Source organism: Stomoxys calcitrans, chromosome 4 (genome assembly GCF_963082655.1).
Source record: "Stomoxys calcitrans chromosome 4, idStoCalc2.1, whole genome shotgun sequence".
NCBI lineage: Eukaryota > Metazoa > Arthropoda > Insecta > Diptera > Muscidae > Stomoxys > Stomoxys calcitrans.
In genome coordinates, this window is record NC_081555.1 from 114,229,942 (window position 1) to 114,251,524 (window position 21,583).

The window sequence follows — 21,583 nt, forward strand, 5'->3', positions numbered from 1 at the left end:
CAACCAACCTACACTAATCGGAAGTATTTGTGCAAAAATTTAGGGACCTAGATTTACTCCTTCAAATACTAGTGTGCTGAGACATACAAATGGGTGGACGGACATGGCAAAATCGACTTAGAGATCAAGACGATCAAGAATATCAATACTTCGTCTTAGTTCAATATTTCGACATGTTACAAACGGAATGACGAATTTAGTATACCCCTATCCTAGGGTGTAGGATATAAAAATGCCGCTTAAGTGCTGCATGACTTTAATTTATAGCGACATTTGTTTGCTGCTGTTGCTGGATTTGCAAATTTAACGTTTCACTTTTCACATGGCCGAAGAGAGGGCTTTGAAAAAATTGGGACAATTAAGCTTTTTTCTTTTTTTATAATGTAAAAGGATTCACACAATGGTTAATTTCTTTAGCAGAAGTTATTATTGTTGTATGGCATACGCTAAGTCTAGTCCCGGCTTGTGATACAGCCAATTAAGAAAGTTTTCAATTAAAATGATATAGAAAAAAATCACAAAACAATATTTAAAACAAATTTTCCCAATCTCATAAATAAATTAGGTTCAAAATACTAAAATAGCTAAGCTTACTTTTTTATCAGGAGAACATTATACAACCTCGGCAACAACAGCACTCTCTATGTATGTAAGAGTATGTTGCCTGATATGCAAAGTATTTGAGAAATATTTGTTGAATACATTTTCCCCCAATTTCATCCATCATGACTGAGCTGTGTTAGCAGGAAACTGGTGTTCAGTGTGGGCGTTACCCTACTCGCCTTCTACCAAATATTTAAATATTGACTTTGCAGCTTTGTTTGGCAGGCAAAGAGGATGCTCTGCAAGTGATGTGTGCTTTTGCTTTAAGTCATAACAAACATCAATAGAGTCATTATCAACATTCGGATGGATAAAACGAAGTAAAAGATGGCCTGTCAATAGGAATTTGTGTGGCTCTTTGTTTGCGACCATAGACCCGCATCACACACATAAACCTTAACAGTTGAGAGATTTCTTTCTTTTTTTGAGAAGTGGTGTAAAATGCCCTCCATAAAAGCATGTTTAGCTCTTTGATGTAAATGCAAAGGTGTTTTTGTAGGACAAAGCTTACAAAAGTGGCATATAATGTAACACATTCAAAAGAAGAGGCTCAAGTCCATGGTTTAATGAGAGCTTTATCTAAACATTTATTTGATTTTTGAGGAAAATTATTTCCCATGCATATTTGTAATCTTCTCTATAATAACTTGCATAAATTAAGCATTGGTTATGTTCATAAAAGTTGAGATCCTCCTGATCAACTAAAGAAGCTTTTTCAGAATCCTTTATATCACAGAATATTTAAATAATTTTCAGTGGAGTGGAGTAAGTCAGAATATCACTGCGTCTCATAATAACTAACTATTTATAGGGAAATTTAACAGTTGGTGATCTGCTTCTATTTCCCGTGAAGCGACTTAGTTAAAACCTCTGAATAGCCTAATAATAGACTCCAAAGACTCAGCAGCTGCGGTAGTGGTATCGTGCAGTAACATGTTGTCTGCTGCTGAAATCTCTACTAGGTGAGTGATTAGCCGATACGCTAATACGTCTGAACTCGTTTCCGATCTTGAGGACAAGACTTAAGGGGCCCATTTAAACTAAACATCGGCCGCTCAAAAAGTCCTAAGACGTTATGTCCTATGATAGCAACAAGGTAAGACTAAAGGTATTGCATTTAGTGGTAAGGTTGGGGACTAAGTAGATAACCCGATTGTTTTGCTGAAAATTTGACTGAAGAAACCCTATTACCCGATCGAAAACGCGGTAGACAATTCCGAGACGAAAGCCGACTTGCCATGTGTGAATGGATCATTTGGTTCGATAAGGTTCAAGGTATGCGTAAGCCTTAAAGAAGGAAACTCAGAAGGTACTTCAACAGCAGCAGCAGCAGGGGACCTAAATCAGGAAATAGGTCCATATGGGTACTACAACAAGATATATTGTAGTTCCATGTAGCATCATCTTCGAACTTAACTTGTCTATAAACTCGCACGGACAAAAGTGAATCTGTTAGAATGTTAGAATGTCCCCCTATGACGACGAACGCCTGAGTTCAAATCCCGGCGTAAACAGGAGAAAAATTTTCAGCGTTGGTTTTCCCCTTACTAATGCTGGCTACATTTGCGGGGTATCCTGTCATGTTAAAACTTCTCTACCAATAATTGTCGCTATGCGGCACTCCGTGGCATAAAAAAGGAGGCCCCTTACTAATGAGCTTAAAACTTTAATCAGACTGCACTCAATGGTATGATAGAAGAAAACCCCGGTTCCTTAATCGAATGTTCATGGGAAATTTGCTATCAGGTAGCACAGTGGGTTGAAATCGCAAAAAATTAGAAACTAGGAAAATTGCAATTGAATGATAAGGAAACCTCAAATTGAAAAATTAAAAAAAAAAACAAGTAAAAAGGCGTTAAGTTCGGCCGGGCCGAACTTTGGATATCCACCACCTCGGGTATATATGTAAACCTCCTTTTGTCACAATCCAGTGAAAATTGAATAACTTATGCACCCAAATTCGGCATGGACATTGAGTTATCTAGTAGATATAAGTCACTGTTGAATTTTGTGTTTCATATTTCAACGAAATCGGGTAAAAATAAAGCTTTTATGAGCTTCAGACCCTTAATCGGCATATCGGTCTATATGACAGCTATATCTAAATACAGTCCGATCTGAACCATATTTGAGACGGATGTTAGGAAGCGTAAAACTACTCACTGTTTCAAATTTCAGCGAAATCGGTTAAAAAAATAAAGCTTTTATGGGTTTTAGACCCTTTTTAGCGGGAGATCGGTCTATATGACGGCTATATCTAAATATAGTCCGATCTGAACCATATTTGGGTCCTATGTTGGGAGGCCTAAAACTACACATAGTTTCAAATTTCAGCTATATGACGGCTATATCTAAATATAGTCCGATCTGAACCATATTTGGGTCCTATGTTGGGAGGCCTAAAACTACACATAGTTTCAAATTTCAGCTATATGACGGCTATATCTAAATATAGTCCGATCTGAACCATATTTGGGTCCTATGTTGGGAGGCCTAAAACTACACATAGTTTCAAATTTCAGCGAAATTATATAAAAAATAAAGCTTTTATGGGCTTCGGACCCTTTATGGGGAGATCGGTCTATATGGCAGCTATAGCTAAATATAATCATATCTGCGCCATATTTAGGTCAAATGTGGGTAGGCATAAATTAACTCACTGTTTCATATTTCAGCGAAGTCGGGTAATAAATATGAGCTTCAGACCCTTTATCGGCAGATCGGTATATATGGCAGCTATATAGTCTGATCTGAACCAAACTTAGGTCAGATGTCGGAAAGCCTTAGAGTACTCATTGTTTCAAACTTCAGCGAAATCGGATAAAAAATAAAGCATTTATGGGCATTAGACCCTTTATCGGCAGACCGGTCTATATACAAGCTATATCCAAATGTGGTCCGATTCAGCCCGTTCAAAAACTTAACCAGCGTGCATTAAAAAGACGCATCTATGCCAAATTTCAATTTCATTACAACAGATGGACGGACAGACGGACAGAACGGAATAAAGATCTCTTAATCACTTTTTTTGAACTCTTCTTCATAAAAGTACTCAAAATACCCATTTCGGGCAAAGATGATTTCCGAATAGGCATTCTTAAGATAATTGGTTGCGAGATTAGGGGATATATAAAAACAAGTCCTTTTCAGGTTTCGCTTTATAGACAGAAACTGTCTATAAAGCGAAACCAACACCATTGAAGTCTGCTAAAAATTTGAACAAATTAACTATGTTCATGAACATGAAGATTACAAGTAACGATTTTGCAGAAGCTGTGAGGACGTAGAGAAAGAAGAGACTCGCACTGGCAGTCGGAAAGAGTTCCAATTAAAGTTTTTAATTCTTTGAGAATTTGTCTTATTTAGCGGAAGCACTCATTCGCAAGTTGTTAGGCTTTTTAAAGTGATCTGAATGATTCAACTATTGTAGATTCAACTAGAACTAGAAGGCATCTTCTTTCTCCTGTTCCTCTCGTATCACAATGCACGTTAACGTTTAAGTGAGTCTGATGGCAGACCGCACTTAAACCTTACCTTACCTAAACTAAAGCCATACTTCAATAAATACACCCATAAAAACAATCATTGGCAAAGTAAACACATTCGTTCACAAAAGTGAATCAACACATATATGTTATCAGATCAACTACAAATGTTCATAAACCACAAACAATTTATGTGAATTAAACGACCACACCCATTCGCATTTTGACAACGTCTAGTGCACAGCAAAAAGTTGTTGTGTGCTGCTGAGTATCGAACCTGTGTTCCAACCATTCCATTGAATCTTTACAATCGGTGCATGAAACAACAACGCGTGTTCATAAAATCATCCACCCTTGTGAACAATATTTTCAACAGCGTCTGTGTAGATAATGACAACATTGCTGCATGATTTGGCAACGTCTTTTTTCCATCAGTGTATGTGTATAAGTATCTGCTATGGGTTCGTTAATGGTGTTTTTTTTTCAAACGGATTTTGACGAAATGTGGTTAATATATATAAATCAAGGGTGGTTAATATATATAAATCAAGGGTGGTGGGTATCCAAAGATCGGTGCAGCCGAAGTTAATGCGTCTTTACTCGTTTTAATTTCTCTTAATTAAAGCTTGATTAATTGAAATTTGTATTAGTTGGTTCACGGAAATTTGCATTTTTTACAAGACTTTTGTTTTTATGAAAACTTCTTCGAGATTGTCTTCTTATTAAAGACCATTTACCTCTTAATTGAATCATCAATTTCTCAAATTACACTCGCATGCTCCACAATTTTAGTAATCACTCTATTTTTTCGAACGAAAGAGAAATTTATCATCTACAGTGCCACTCTTATCGGATGATTATGACGAATTAATTTATGAAATTGCAAACACATCCTAAGCAGACAGCAAACCCAAAAAGCCATACTATTCATGAACGAAACGTGTCTTCAATGTCATTAGTATTTCCTTCAATGATTTCCCCTAGAATTCTCTACTCAAATATTTATAATACAGATAAACATATTCAATGAATATTGCCTTCATAAGTAATTGTGTGTGTTGGTGTGTGTGGGTGTATATTAGGTTGTGGTAAAAAATTAAACGTAGTTGGCATTCAAAGTAAAACACTTGCTAATGAATTAAAGTCAATTCCATTCATCTGTGGTGCGGCTGCTAAAGCTTTCGATAGGTTTTCTCAATCTTTTAAAGATTTTACACCGGTTTTTTACGATCGCTTTTACTTGTCTTTCTTATACCCAAGCAATGTCTTCATACTGGGATGTTGGTCCAGGATGATACTGGACAAATTGCAACAAGTAAAAAGGCCGAGCCGAACTTTGGATTCCCACCACCTACCAAATATATGTATATAGACGAATCACGACAATATTGGACTCAAATGAAAGGCATCAAGATTAGAAAACGAATCTGATATCCAATTGTCGGACCAAGTATTTGGGGGACCAGCCCAACCCCCAAAACTCTCCTAAATCGGACATATTTACAGACATGGCAATATGAGACTCAAATGAAAGGTATTTATGAGTAGAAAACGAAACTGATATCCAAATGTTGGATCAAGTCTTTTGGGTCCACCCATTTCCGAAAACACTCCCAAACAGGACTTATTTACTGACCATGGCTATAGGGGGCTCAAACAAAAGGTATTTGAGTGTAGATGTCGAAGCTGATATCCAAATGTTGGACCAAGAATTTGGGGTGCCGACTCTCTGAAAAACACCCCAACACTCCCAAAGAGGAAAACTTTACGACCATAGCAATATAAGATTCAAATGAAAGGTCTTTGGGAGTAACGCACGAATCGGATATTAATAATCGGCCAAAAGTGTCTAGGGGATCACCCCACCCCCATGACAACAGTCAAATAGGACGTATTTGCTGACCATTGCAATATGGGGCTCAAATATAGGGAATTTTAGAGTAGAATACGATTCTGATACACATTTTAAGGGCCAAGTCACTCAGTGACCGTCCCATCCCCCAAAACACCACCCAAAACCGGACATATCTGCCGACTATGGAAATACAGCGCTCAAATGAAATATATTTGGGAGTAGAGCCCGAATCTGATATCAACATTTGGGACAAATTGTTTGGGGCACGTCCCAACCCCATAACAACCCCAAAATAGGACGTATTTGCTCAACATTACAATTTGGGTTTTAAAGAGAGTGGAGCTCGATATTGATAGTTTTTAGCACCCATTGCCCAAACCGGACATACTTGCTGACTTTTGCAAACAGGAATTTAAATGAAAAGTATTTGAGATTAGAAAACGAAATTGATATCCACTTTTGAGGCCAATGGCAATATGGGGTTCAAATAAATGATATTTGAGATTAGAAGACGATGCTATATATTTTCAGGGTTAATTGCTGGGGACCCCCACACCCGAGAACACCCCTAAATCGGACATATTTACCGACACTGTCAATGTGGGGCTCACATGAAAGGTATTGGGGAGTAGAGCACGAAATTGATATGCAGTTTCGGGACCAATTTTCTGGGGGTCTACCCCTTCCCAAAAACACTCCACCACCGGCAATTACTTACTAACTACGGCAATATGGGGTTTTATTAAAGGTATTTGGAAGTAGAATACGAATCTGATATCCAAATGTGGGACCATGTATTTGTAGCACCGCTCTTTAGCCAAAACCCCTCTCAAAGGTAAAAAATTACCGACCATGGCAGCATGTGGCTCAAATTGAAGGTACTTTAGATTAGAAAACGAATTTGATAATCATGTTTGTTTCAGGGCTTAGTGTCTGGGGGACCACCTCACCCCCGAAAACACCCCTAAATCGGACATATATATTTACTGATCATGGCAATATGGGGCTCAAATTAAAGGAATTTGGGAGTGGACCACGAAATGCATAACCACTTTCGGGATTCCACACTGGGGGTCCGCACCACCCTCTAAACCCACCACCCACTCCCAATAACCTCATGGGAATATTGGGCCCAAATAAAGTGTTTTAAGAATGGAGTATATTTAACATCCAAACTAAAATGACTTTTAACCTTCCGGATTATAAATGTGCTTTTTATGGGGCCAATACCTGAAATCGAGAGATAAGCCTATATGGCAGCTATATCCAAATCTGAACCGATCTGGGCCAAATTGAAGAGGCTTATCGAAAGAACTAGCACAACTCACTGTTCCCAATTTCGGCGACATCGGACAATAAGTGCGCCTTTTATCGGCCCAAAACCTTAAATCGAGAGATAGGTCTATATGGCAGCTATTGGGTTGCCCAAAAAGTAATTGCGGATTTTTCATATAGTCGGCGTTGACAAATTTTTTCACAGCTTGTGACTCTGTAATTCCATTCTTTCTTCTGTCAGTTATCAGCTGTTACTTTTAGCTTGCTTTAGAAAAAAAGTGTAAAAAAAGTATATTTGATTAAAGTTCATTCTAAGTTTTATTAAAAATGCATTTACTTTCTTTTAAAAAATCCGCAATTACTTTTTGGGCAACCCAATATATCCAAATCTGAATGAGCCCTTTAATGAGCCTAAAACTTTAAATCGAGAGATCGGTCTATATAGCAGCTATAAACAAATCTAGACCGATCTGGGCCAAATTGCATAAAGATGTTGAGGAGCCTAACAGAACTCACTGTCCGAAATTTCGGCGACATCGGACAAATAATGCATCTTTTATCGACATATGGGTCTATATGGCAGCTATATCTAAATCTGAACCAATCTGGGCCAAACTGAAGAGGGATGTCGAAGGGCCAAACACAACTCTGTGTCCCAAAATTTCGGCGATATCGGACAATAAGTGCTCCTATTTTCGTCCCAAAACCTTAAATCGAGAGATCGGTCTGTATGGCAGCTATATCCAAATCTGGACTGATCTGAGCCAAATTACAAAATGATATCGAAGAGCACTTTTTGGAGGCAAAAGACCTTAAAACGAGAGATCGATCTATATGGGGGCTATATATAGTCCGATATGGCTCATCTTCGAACTTAACCTGCTTATGGACAAAGTTTCAGCTCAATATTTCTGTAGCTTGATTTCAACAGACAGGCGGACAGACGGAAGCACATGGCAAGATATTCCTAGATTTTTATGACGATGAATACTTTGTAGTGTCCGAAATGGATATTTCGATGTGGTACGAACAGAATGACAAAATGAATATACCCCTATTTTTCAGTGGTGGGTATAAAAATGCGCAGGAGCGAGCCCGGTTCAGCTAGTACCTAAGCCATATACGGCACGGATATCAAAAATTCTAACATAGGCAATTGTGTCAAAACTCAGCGAAATCGAATAAGTAGTGCGTCTTTTATGCACCCAAGACCTTAAATAAGGAAATGGGTCTATATATAGCCTGATTTTAACGAATGCCAAGGAGCCTAACGAAACAAATTTCAGGGAAATCGGATAATAAATTTGGCTTTAATGAAATTAAGATCTGAAATCGGCAGATTGGCGTACTGAGAAGGCTCACAGATGTTGGCCAATATGTAGACGAGCCGTAGGCTCTAAATGGGTCCTCAATCGGAGGATTGTCCACTGGTTCTACAGGAGCGTGATTAGACCAATACTTACTTACGCCTCAGTAGTTTGGTGGAATGCTATGGAGAAAAAGTGCAACATACATTGAATTTACATTGAAAACCCAGGGACTGACATCTGTTTTAGACTGCCTGACCATAATACGGTCCTGCAGGCGGAGATCCGGGCGATCACGGAATGCGTGAAGTGGTGTGGTGTTAACGCGAGGACGTCGAGTCTGCACATCTTTACCGACAGCCACAAGGGCAATAACAACCAGGACGGTAAGGTCACGAACAGTCTTGCAGTGTAAGAGGAAGATTAACGCCTTCTCTGAGGATGGGAAAATCCGCATCGCTTGGGTGCCGGGCCATAACGGAGTAAGGGGAAATGAAAGGACAGACGATTTGGCGGTGAAGGCCAGAGGACTGCCGTCAATAAACTTGGTTAACCCGAAGCCTTTCAGTTCAACGCAGTCCGAGTTAAGGCAGTGGGCGACGAATGCGCATGCAACATTGTGGAACAGCGAAACGGTAGGTAAAATTGCAAATTGCAAATTTTGCCCATGAACATTCCACTAAGGAACAGGGGCAAACTTCTCACATATCAATGAGTGCAGTCCGATTCAATTTTAAGATCAATGATAAGGGGCCTCCTTTTTATAGCCGAGTCCGAACGGCGTGCTGCAGTGCGACACCTCTTTAGAGAGAAGTTTTACATGGCATAGTACCTCACTAATGTTGCCAGCACTAGGAGGGGAAAACCACCGCTGAACATTTTTTTGATGGTCTCTCCAGGATTCGAACCCAGGCGTTCAGCGTCATAGGCGGACATGCTAACCTCTGCGCTACGGTGGCCTCCACCGTAGGTAGGACGGCGAAAATCCTCCGGTAGGTAGGACGGCGAAAATCCTGTGGGGGGATCCAGATCGTGAGAAGACGAGGTTATTACTGAAAGGAAGCAAGAAGGAGGTCATTATAGCTATTGGTATCATAACGGGACACATAGGACTACAAGCTCACTTATGTAAAATCAGTGCTGCAAGTGATAGCATGTGTAGGGCATGCGGGGAAGATGATGAGACTTTGGAGCATTTCCTTTGTCATTACCCGGCTTTCGCGTCCAACAGATACCGGTACTTAGGTGGAGACACAATATCAGATATCAGACAACTGTAAGTAGCACGGAATTCCTAACTTAAAATGTTCTTTTTAGAGGTTACTTTATAGTTTTTAGAGCGCACAACAAGCCGATTACTGGCTTAGGTGTATGTCCACAGTGGCATGGGACGGATTAATATCTGCACCCTCTTTTCAACCTAACCTAAATCGGCAGATCGGTCTATATGTGGTCGACATCAAAATAGAGTCCGATATAGTTCGACCTTCGAACTTGACCTGTCTATGAACAAGAAAATGATATGTGCAAAGTTTTAGCTAATTATCTTCATTTTTAAAGCTTGTAGTGTGATTTCAACAGGCAGACGGACGGACATGGCTAGATCGGCTTAGATTTTTATGATGATCAAGAATAAATAAACTTTTAAGGGTTGGAAATGAATTTTTTGATGTGTTGCAAACGGAAGGGCGAAATGAATAAACCCCGTATCTCCCGGTGGTGGGTATAAAAACGGGCCACATACATTTCTTCCCTATGAACGAGAGTTAATCCTTAAGACACTCTAAATAAAAGTACTGTAAGGGATTAGAACTCCTTCTCGTCTATTAACGGGGCAGTTTTATCATAAATCTCTTGCCAGCATATAAAACTCTAGCTTTTTTCTCCGCTATGGTGATGGGTACAACAAGTGTGACACATGATCGTGCACTGCGAAATCATTGCACATCCTAATGTCTATGGCTAAAGTAAGCATATGCCGTTGTTTGTCTTTTGGTTCGTTGGTTGGCCTTATTATTTGGACTTTTTATGTTGTGGTTTAGTCTGATAATTGTCAAAGTATGTGTTAATGTTTCAATATATACAGCCAATGCCAGAGTGAATGTTTAGACTAACATTCACCGCCTTCATATCCCCAGCACATTCTCATCATTAACATCCTTATAAACGTAATAAGCATCATTGTCTTCGCCTTCATGGCAACCAAATGACGAGTTTGACGAGACAGACCGCCGACTTAGCGTCACACAGACAGTTAGTCAGGCAGATTTTCCATCAACATAAGCAGTAACATCAAGCACGTAATCGTCATCATCAATATCATTTACTTTTGCTCTCTGTTTTTGTGCCATATGCACAAGAGTGTGTGTGTGTGTTTTTTTTTCGTTTGTTGGAGCATGGGAGCATTCATACTACTCTCGCCCTTAATATCGATGGCTTTGTCAATGCTGATGTTGAGTATGATGCTCATACTGTGCGAATATTTTTTTTTTCGTGTGTTAGCTGCAATGTCGCTGTGGCTTAGCAATTTTGTTAATTGTTAAAAAGAAATCATCCAATGTATTCAGTATAATTTTTGTATGTTTGTTATTATCACTTTTATGTGTGTTTGTGGGTGTGTTGTATGCATGTCTGTCATGATGTTAGAGAGTTGGTACTTGCTTTCTCATAAATTTTAATTACAGCAATTTTATATGGTTATCTCTTGCTCTCATGTGCATCAACATGACCCACTTTGTGTTGATTGTTTTTGCAGGAGGTGGCCAGATTTATGAGGAATATGTGTGTGACAGAATGTATTTGCTATGCTAGTTTTTGCATTAAAAGTTTAATGACTTTAAATCATAAACTTTTTATGAAATGATGAGACATTAAATTTCATTTGATTGTATTTCTAAATTATCTTTGTTATACCCATACAAACTTTAATCGTATACCTACCCCCAAAGGTCGGTATGTTCATTTTGTCATTCTGTTTGCAAAACATCAAAATATCCATTTCCGACCCTTGACCACCATGAAAATTTATGACGACATTATCATGTCCGCTATTCCGTCTGTTGAAATCATGTTACAGCCTTTAAGCCAGTAAGTATAGACTAAAGTCGGGCGTAGCCGACTATATAATACCCTTTACCACCAAGTCTACGCAGAATTTTTAATACATAAAACCTATGTCAAGTCAAGTCAGACTTAAAATTTGTAAAACAACTGAAATATCGAATGCATGGTTTTCCCAAGATAGGACCAAAATTGTGGCTACTTTAGTCTTAGAAGTGTATATCAGTTAAAAGATATATATGGGAGCTAAGGGTATATCTGGTAAAATGTTGATAAAATATTGCCCACATATTTGGCGGTCTAATAAAATACCAAATGCCAAATTTTGTAGAAATTGGACAAAAATTGTTGCTACTAAAAATGGCTTAAAATGCCATATCGGATAAAATATATTTATGGGAGCTACATCTAAATTTGATCCAATATTGATATAAACGCTTTGGGATGTCAAATAAAACCTAATGCTTAATCTTATAATGATCAGACCGAAATTGTGGCTACTTAAGTTTCCGATATTGATGTAATTTTGCACATATATTGGGACATACCATAAAACACCTCATGTTAGAAATGTGGCTTCTTACTTTACTTTTATTGGCCATTACAGAAAATTTATTCCTCTAGCCGAATGAAGGATAGATGGCCAGGTGCCTCGATCATATGCGCTTCTTCTCCAATCTCATACACCCAGATTCGAGATGTCCAACTCCACTTGGTTACTTGATCAGAATTTTGACCTTTCCCTTTTTATACCCACCACCGAAGGATGGGGGTATATTCATTTTATCATTCCGCTTGCAATACATCGAAATATCCATTTCCGACCCCTATGTTGTTAAAGCGAGGACGTCGAGTATGAACACCATGACGGACAGTAAAAAGGCCATAGGGACAATAACAACCATGATGGTAAGATCACGAACAGTCTTGGAATGTAAAAAGGAGATTAACGCCTTCTCTGAGGATGGGAAAATCCGCAACGTTTGGGGCCATAACGGAGTAAGGGGAAATGAAAGGGCAGACGATTTGGCACTAAAGGCCAAGGATGACATCAGGCAGTGCAGTGACACGAAAATCAATGCAGTCTAAAGAACAGGGGGCAGACGATGAGATCATCACCTACTCCCAAGATGCTCATTTACTGAAGGACCAATGATTGAGGTAATCCAGATAAACCTCCACCGGAGCGAGACTGCTACACACGCTCTGATGGAGAAAATCAGCAAGGGCAGGATTCATATTGCCCTAATTCAGGAGCCATGGACGACCCGGAACAAAGTTTCTGGACTGAACCATATCAACTAACAAATATTCTATGCTAACATTGGTACTCGGCCCAGGACCTGCGTTATTTGTCAACAGTGGTGAGACAGGGAGACGGTGGAGCATACCTGGCATCACTTTGTCTGCCTTTCGACACTCCGACCCACTTGGGAGCTGCAACGACTGGTGAGGAAAGCAAAAGAGACAGCAAACGAGCTACTAATAGGGTGCGATGTGAACTCTCACCACATTTCTTGGGGTAGTACGAACAATAAAAAGCGGGGCCAAGCCCTGGCAGAGTTCTTGAATACTAACGACCTAATAACACTTAATATTGGTAACACTGCTACCTTAGGGAGGAGGTATTAGATGTTACGATATGTTCAGTAAATCTGATCGATGAGGTTCAGGTTTGGAGGGTCTCCATGGATCACTCTTTCTCTGACCATCGCTACATTAGGTTTAGAATAGCACGGCCAGCGCCGAATCCGATAAGCCTCCGGAATAAGTTGAAAACCAACTCAACAAAATTCGGAAGGCTACTCAGAAGAAGACTTGAGCAAGATAATTTAGATTGTCCAAGCATAGAAGACATTGACGAAAATGTCAACAGGATTACGACTGAACTGGTGGGGTCCTTCGAAGATAGTTGTCCTCTTCGGGAAAGAAAATCAGCCCAAGAAAAACCCTGAATGACCGGGGAGATTCGCAATATTGGGAAAGAGGTCCGCAGACTTTTTAACAGAGCATGTCGTAAAAAAGCGGCAGTTTATTGGGATGTGTATTACACACTACTCAAGGAATACAATAAGAATTCCAGAGCGGCAAAACGTGCCTCCTGGAAGCTTTTCTGCGAACAGGTCGATAGCGTTAATGACGCCGCCAAGATAAAAGGGTTTCTCTCAAAAACCCATGTCCAAACTGAAACTTTAGTAGACGACATGGAAGTGAGAGCGGAGACAACGGGGACATGTTGAGGCTTTTGATGAAAACCCATTTTCCACAGGATACGAAGGGACTCACGGAGATATCGGTATCTTGGAATAATGCCGTTGATCGAAGGCTTATAATAAAGGAATTGATGGTTGAGGAGCTTCAAACCATTAAAATAACCCGGACCTGATGGAATACTTCCGGCGTTACTACAGAAAGAGGCAGACTATCTGGTGCCTCGCCTGGCCAAAATTTCCACAGCGTGGCATGGAAAACAATTAAGGATTTTGTATGTAGCACGGATTTCCTAACATAGATTTTCTTTCTCGAATTCACTTTTTATACCCTCCACCATAGGATGGGGGGTATACTAATTTCGTCATTCTGTTTGTAATTACTCGAAATACTAGTCTGAGACCCCATAAAGTATATATATTCTTGATCGTTGTGACATTTTATGTCGATCTAGCTTATCCGTCCGTCTGTCTGTCGAAAACACGCTAACTTCCGAAGGAGTAAAGCTACCCTCTTGAAATTTTGCACAAATACTTCTTATTAGTGTAGGTCGGTTGGTATTGTAAATGGGCCATATCGGTCCATGTTTTGATATAGCTGCCATATAAACCGATCTTGGTTCTTGACTTCTGGAGCCTCTAGAGTGCACAATTATTATCCGATTGGAATGAAATTTTGCACGACGTTTTTTGCTATGATATCCAACAACTGCGCCAAGTATGGTTCTAATCGGTTAATAACCTGATATAGCTGTCATATAAACCGATATGGGGACTTGACTTATTGAGCTTCTACAGAGCGCCATTCCTATCCGATTTGCCGTGTTTATTATGGTCAGAATCGGTCTATAGCCCGATACAGCTCCCATATAAATCGATCTCTCTATTTTACTTCTTGAGCCCCCAAAGGGCGCAATTCTTATTCGAATTGGCTGACATTTTACACAGGTCTCCAACATATAATTTAATTGTGGTCCAAACCGGACCATATCTTGATATCGCTCTAATAGCAGAGCAAATCTTTTCTTATATCCTGTATTGCCTAAGAAGAGATGCCGGGAAAAGAACTCGACAAATGCGATCCATGGTGGAGGGTATATACGATTCGGGCCGGCCGAACTTAGCACGCTTTTACTAGTTTAGTATTCAGAGCCTAAAACAGTCCGATTACCGGCTTAGGTGTATGTCCATAGTGGCACGGGGCCGATAATTATCCGCACCCTCTTTTCAACCGAACCTAGCATAACCTGTTATTGAGCTTAAACTTGAATCGGACAAGACTTATTGATACGCAATTTTCATGGGCAAATTTTTTGAACATTCGCATGTTGTTGGGCTTTCTAAAGCGATCTGGATGGTTCAACGGTAGGAACTGCGGTTTTACAATGAACGAAAACGTCTATGTGAGTTTGATGGCAGACTGCCACTTTAACCTAACCTAACTACAATTGTTGGTTTGGTTATCGGATCGGTGATCTGCATAAAAGTTTTCAATGTTATATTATTGTTTGTCTAAAGATATCTGCGAAATTCATTAAAGTCGGTTCAGACTTGAATAAAACTCCCCTTTTATATGTATCGCACGATTTCCTATAGTTACTACAATTTGCAACCGATCTACACACTTTGGCATGTTTTTTTTTGTAACTGATCTAACGATATCTAACAGATATAGATATAGCTCCCAATTATATCTGTCGCCGGATTAATTATTGTAGGGAAGGTGTAGGGTATTATATAGTCGGCTCTTCTCGTGTTTTACATTTTCTTACTTGTTTTTATTGAATTCATTGTTGTGAGTGTTCAGGGTTCGTTCAGTCGTGCAAAGTACAAATACTAACATCATATTTGAAATATATAATAATATTTCGGACCTTCAGCATTTCAAATTGCCCCTATTAGGCTAATTATTTAAAAATGCATTATCATTAAAATTTCTCAGAATTTTGCTTTCGCACATTCTAGGAAAGCAATGTAAATACACTCCTTAAATATTTCAACAATGCTATCCATTTACTTTTATTGAATTCTAAGAAATGAATTATAGAGATTTAATGCTCAGTATAGCATAACACAATAAAGTATTATTCGAATCAATGTCTTAACATGCCTTAGGTGATGCTGTGCAATGCCACATTTTTATTATTTATATTAAAAATTGAGAAAATGATGATGGGCATATCCCCATTATCCGACCACCTAATACTGGTCCCAGGGTAAAGGACCTCCTCCTTGGGATGGATGGGAAGGAAAATGTGTTACTGATTTGTGAGAAATTGACACAACAAAACACCAACGAAACCACGTGCAAACACACGAATTGGGACTTTTGTTTATTTACTTTTGACAAATCCCACGGTAAATACAGGATTTCATGAAGTAATTTATGATTTGTACAAAGGCAACACTTAAATGTATCAGAGAGAACATTTTAAAGTACACGAAAAAAATGAAAAAATATTCATTAAATAAGAACCAGATAGAAATTATGTTTTATAAATTTACTAGCTGAGCCGGGCCCGCTCCGCTGCGCCTTCTTTTACTTTATATGGAACAAAAGTTTCCTTGGAATATTTATTTTCGACAATTAAAGATCTTTTAGTGAAATACCATGCTACGAAAATAGTATATCGCTTGACTAACAGTTTAACAATATAAGTGCCTTTATCTGAATCCCATATGATCTTTATTCGTCTACGAGTTTAAGTTTAGATGAAAGGTGTACTCTATTCTTAAAATACTTCATTTCAGCCCGATATTCTCATGTTGTATGATTTGGTGGTCCTGATACTTGGTCCTAAAAAAATATCAGCATCGTGCTTTTGTCTCAAATACCATTTATTTAAACCCCATATTGCCATTGGCTAAAGAAGAGTTTATAGGATGAGGCGTCCCCAAAACACATGGCCCCAAAAAAGGTTATAAAAATCGTTTTCTAATTTCAAATACCTTTCACTTTAGCCACATATTGACATGGTCGAAAAATTTGTTCCCTTTGGGGGTGTTTTGGGAAAGAAGTGATGCCCTAAATACATGGTCCTACATTTGCATATCAAATTCCTATTCTACTCCCAAATACCTTTATTTGAGCACCATATTGCGATGATCAGTTAAACATTGCTGTTTGTGGGGTTTTTGGGAAAGGGGTAGACCCCCAAAAATTGGTCCCGAAAGTGGGTATAAATTCTTGCATTTAAGCCTCACATTGACATGGTCGCTAAATATGCCCGATTTAGGGGTGTTTGGGGAGTGGGGTGGTCCCCCAATCACTAAGCCCTGAAAATATATCAACAACGTGCTCTATTCTCATATATTTGAACCCCATATTGCCATTGGCCTCAAAATTGGATGTCAAATTCGTTTTCTTATTTCAAATACCATTCACTTAAACCCCTTATTGAAAAAGCCAGCAAATATGTCCGGTTTGGGGTATGGGCCCTAAAAACTATGAATATCGAGCTCCACAGTATTGAAGACCCAAATTGTCTTGATGAGACATCCCCTAGACAGTTGGTCCCGAATGTTGAAATCACATCACCGAATGTTGATCCTGAATGTTGAAATCACATTCATGTTCTACTCCCAAATACCCTTCATTTATGCTACATTTTTCCACAGTCGGCAAACATGTCCGGTTTGGGGGATGGGGCGGCCACTCAGTGACTTGGCCTTGAAAATATATATCAGATTCGTGTTTTACTCTACAATACCTTTTATTTGAGCCTCATATTGCAATGGTCAGCAATATGAGGCTGGTGTTATGGGGGTGGGCTGGCCACATGGACACTTTTTCCGAACTTTGATATCAGATTCGCGCTTTACTTCCAGAGACCTTTCATTAAAGCCCCATATTGGTATGACCGTATATTTGTCTACTTTGGGGGACGTTCTCGGGGATGGACGGCTCCCCAAACACTGGGTCCCACATCTGGATGTCAGATTCGTATTCTACACTCAAATACCTTTTCTTTAAGTCTTATATTGCCATGGTCAGTAAATAATTCCTGTTTGGGTGTTGTTTTGGGGAAGGGGACATCAGATTCGTAATTTACTCGCAAATACCTTTCATTTGATACCCACATTGTGCCTATTGGTTCACTTTTGGTTTGGGAAAATTTTAAGAAAATCTGTTCAGTCGTTTTTGGTTTTACGGAACAAATAAACAAAATACCCTCGAAACGATTCATATTTAGTGACCATGGCAATATGGGGCTCAAATAAAAGGGATTTGGGAGTGGAGCACGAATTTGATATCCATATTTAAGTCGAAATGTTTGAAGTGTCATCCCTCCCCTAAAAATCACTTCTCCTTACCCTAATTTTCAAAAACACCCCATTTCGGGAATTGATAGTGAGATTCGTTGGACATTTTTTGCACTCTAATAGTCACCAAAAACAAAACACAGTTTCTATTGTTGGGGTCGGATGTCTCGAGGGCCGCCCAAGGCTCTCCAAATGGATCTATAGACCAATCACGACAATATGGAGCTCAAACGAAAGTTGAAGAGCCATGTGTTTGGGTACTCGCTCCAAAATACCTCCCCATTACATAAAAAGCTATTTGTGGTGGCATTTGATTGATTTTCGGGAAATTGATACTCATATTAGAAATTAGAGCGCGAAGCTTATATTTACTTTAAGGGCCAATTGTCTGGGTGACCACTCCACCCCTGAAACACCCCCTAAAACGGAAATATTTACCTATACGGTGAAAAAGGACTCAAAAGAAAGGCACTTGGGAGTAGAGTAAAAATATGTCCAGGATCCGAGCAGGAGTAAATTTCTCGCACATCAATGAGTGCTTTCCGATACAAGTTTAAACTCAATGACAAGTAACATTTTTAATAGCCGAGATCGAACGGCGTGCCGCAGTGCCACAGCTCTTTGGGGAGAATTTTGCAAATATTTTGCAAATTTTGCCCATGAACATTCCATTAAGGAACAGGGGCAAACTTCTCACATATGAATGATTGCAGTTCGATTCAAGTTTAAGCTAAATGATAAGGGGCCTCCTTTTTATAGCCTCTTTGGAGAGAAGTTTTACATGGCATAGTACCTCACAAATGTTGCCAGCATTAGGAGGGGAAAAGCTCCGCTGAAAATTTTTTCTGATGGTCTCGCCAGGATTCGAACCCAGGCGTTCAGCATCATAGGCGGACACGCTTACCTCTGTGCTACGGTGGCCTCCAATAGCCTACAGTGGCACGAATTTGATATCCACATTCGGGGTGAAGTGTACCCACCCTAAAAAGATATTAGGGAGTTTCGGAAGCCGCAGCGGAGCGGCACTGGTAAAAAGTCTTAAAATCTAATAGTCCCACAATATACTCGACACTCATTAAAATATAAAATTTTGGTATTTTTTTTCAAATTTGGCATATATTTGCCCCTGTTATCATAACAAACGATTATTTCACTTCAACCCATGTTCCTTATATGGCATTATTCCCATGTGGAAGATGCAGCAATAAAGACAAAAAAAAGGATATGTACTTATAACAATTACCTTACACACTACATATATGTAATCATGTCGATGTATGTATGTCTGAATGTTCATCATCATTGTCATCATCAGACATTCATACACTGGTAATAACTGTTTGCTTGTTAGCATCATCGTCATCATCATACTAACCTCTCATATAGATGTAAGCTGTTCCTCGCATATTCCGCCTCGTCAATACAATAAGATTGAGCACATTGCCAATGATACCCAGGGCACAAATGATGGGTAATATTATGCCATACGAGTACTCCCGTAACGCCTCAGTGCGCGGATCCTTAAATGAAAATGTTGAAGAGAAGACAAAGGGAATGAAAGCAAAAGTAAAGCAAAGAAAGGAATTCAAATGTCACATTAATACAGAGATTGATAGGAAATCAAGTGGTGGGAGACAGTATTACAAGGAATAAAAATCTAAGAAGCTATGTCCTCTGTGACAACAACAACAACAATAACCCCAAATCAGCTCATACAAGTAGTGATTCAAGGAAATATGTTCATTTATTGCTATCGCTTTGTTTGTCAACGATTTTTGATGTATAATTCCAGCTGCAGATAAGTTCTAGAGAAAATATATTAAATGAGACGGAAGGTACTTGATTGCGACATTTTGGCAAAACAAGATATTGTTATTTGTGTTTTATATATAGAATTGATTTAAGTTTTTTCTTCACATTTTTGCATTGCATTGATTTTTAGCAATGCTGACCAATTAATAAAGGGTAACACGAGGTTGTTAAGGTTTTCCGAAACGAATTTTATAAATAGGCCACAGGATAGGTTAAACATACATATGTAAATGCAAATTTGCTTATTAGTCCAGGACCATTCCATTAAAGAGTAGGGACAAACTTTTCACATATCAATATGACTTGGAATGTTGCCACAGAGGCTAGTTGATGTTTATTCTCATTTATCCCGTGGCTGAGACAGAAACACATACGACTGTTCGTTTTAACTTATTGATTACACCCACCACCGAAGGATGGGGGTATATTTATTTTGTCATTCCGCTTGCAACACATCGAAATATCCATTTCCGGCCTTATATAGTATATATATTCTTGATCATCCTAAAAATCTAGTACGATCTAGCCATGTCCGTCCGTCTGTCTGTTGAAATCACACGCCACAGTCTTTAAAAATAGAGGTATTGAGCTGAAATTTTGCACAGATTCTTTTTTTGGTCACAAGCAGGTTAAGTTCGAAGATATGCTATACCGTACTACATCCTGATATAGCCCCCGTATAGGCCGATCCCCCGATTTTGGGTCTTAGGCCCATAAAAGCCACATATATTATCGGATTTTGCTAAAATTTGGGACAGTGAATTGCGTTAGGCCCTCCGACATACTTGTTCAATTTGACTCAGATCGGTTCAGATTTAGATGTAGCTGCCATATAGACCGATCCACCGATTGAGGGTCTTAGGCCCTTAAAAGCCACATTTATTATCCGATTTTGCTGAAATTTGGGAAAGTGAGCTGTGTTAGGCCCTTCGACATCTTTTTTATACCCTCCACCATAAGATGGGGGGTATACTAATTTCGTCATTCTGTTCGTAACTACTCGAAATATTCGCCTGAGACCCCATAAAGTATATATATTCTTGATCGTCGTGACATTTTATGTCGATCTAGCCATGTCCGTCCGTCTGTCCGTCCGTCCGTCTGTCTGTCGAAAGCACGCTAACTTCCGAAGGAGTAAAGCTAGCCGCTTGAAATTTTGCACAAATACTTCTTATTAGTGTAGGTTGGTTGGTATTGTAAATGGGCCATATCGGTCAATGTTTTGATATAGCTGCCATATAAACCGATCTTGGGTCTTGACTTCTTGAGCCTGTAGAGTGCGCAATTCTTATCCGATTGGAATGAAATTTTGCATGACGTGTTTTGCTATGATATCCAACAACTGTGCCAAGTATGGTTCAAATCGGTCCATAACCTGATATAGCTACCATATAAACCGATCTTGGGTCTTGACTTCTTGACCCTCTAGAGGGCAAAATTCTTATCCGATTTGAATACATTTTTGCACGAAGTATTTCGTTATGATATCCAACAACTGTGCCAAGTATAGTTCAAATCGGTTCAAAACCTGATATAGCTGTCATATAAACAGATCTGGGGATTTGATTTCTTGAGCTTCTAGAGGGCGCAATTCCTAATTCCTTGGCTGAAATTTTGCATGACGTATTTTATTTTTACTTTCAACAACTGTGTCAAATAAGATATAGCTGCCATATAAACCGATCTGGGGTCTTGACTTCTTGAGCCTCTAGA

General features: G+C 39.2%; 1 protein-coding gene across 3 annotated transcripts in view; it reads right to left on the reverse strand.

Annotated features, from left to right (window-relative positions):
- LOC106084795 (probable G-protein coupled receptor B0563.6) overlaps positions 1-21,583 on the reverse strand; it is a 253,318-nt gene that overhangs the window by 48,649 nt on the left and 183,086 nt on the right. For all 3 annotated transcript variants that reach the window (XM_059366543.1, XM_059366544.1, XM_059366542.1), the window contains one exon: positions 19,434-19,578. In XM_059366543.1, the coding sequence (XP_059222526.1) occupies positions 19,434-19,578 (145 nt within the window). The remainder of the gene's footprint in view (positions 1-19,433; positions 19,579-21,583) is intronic.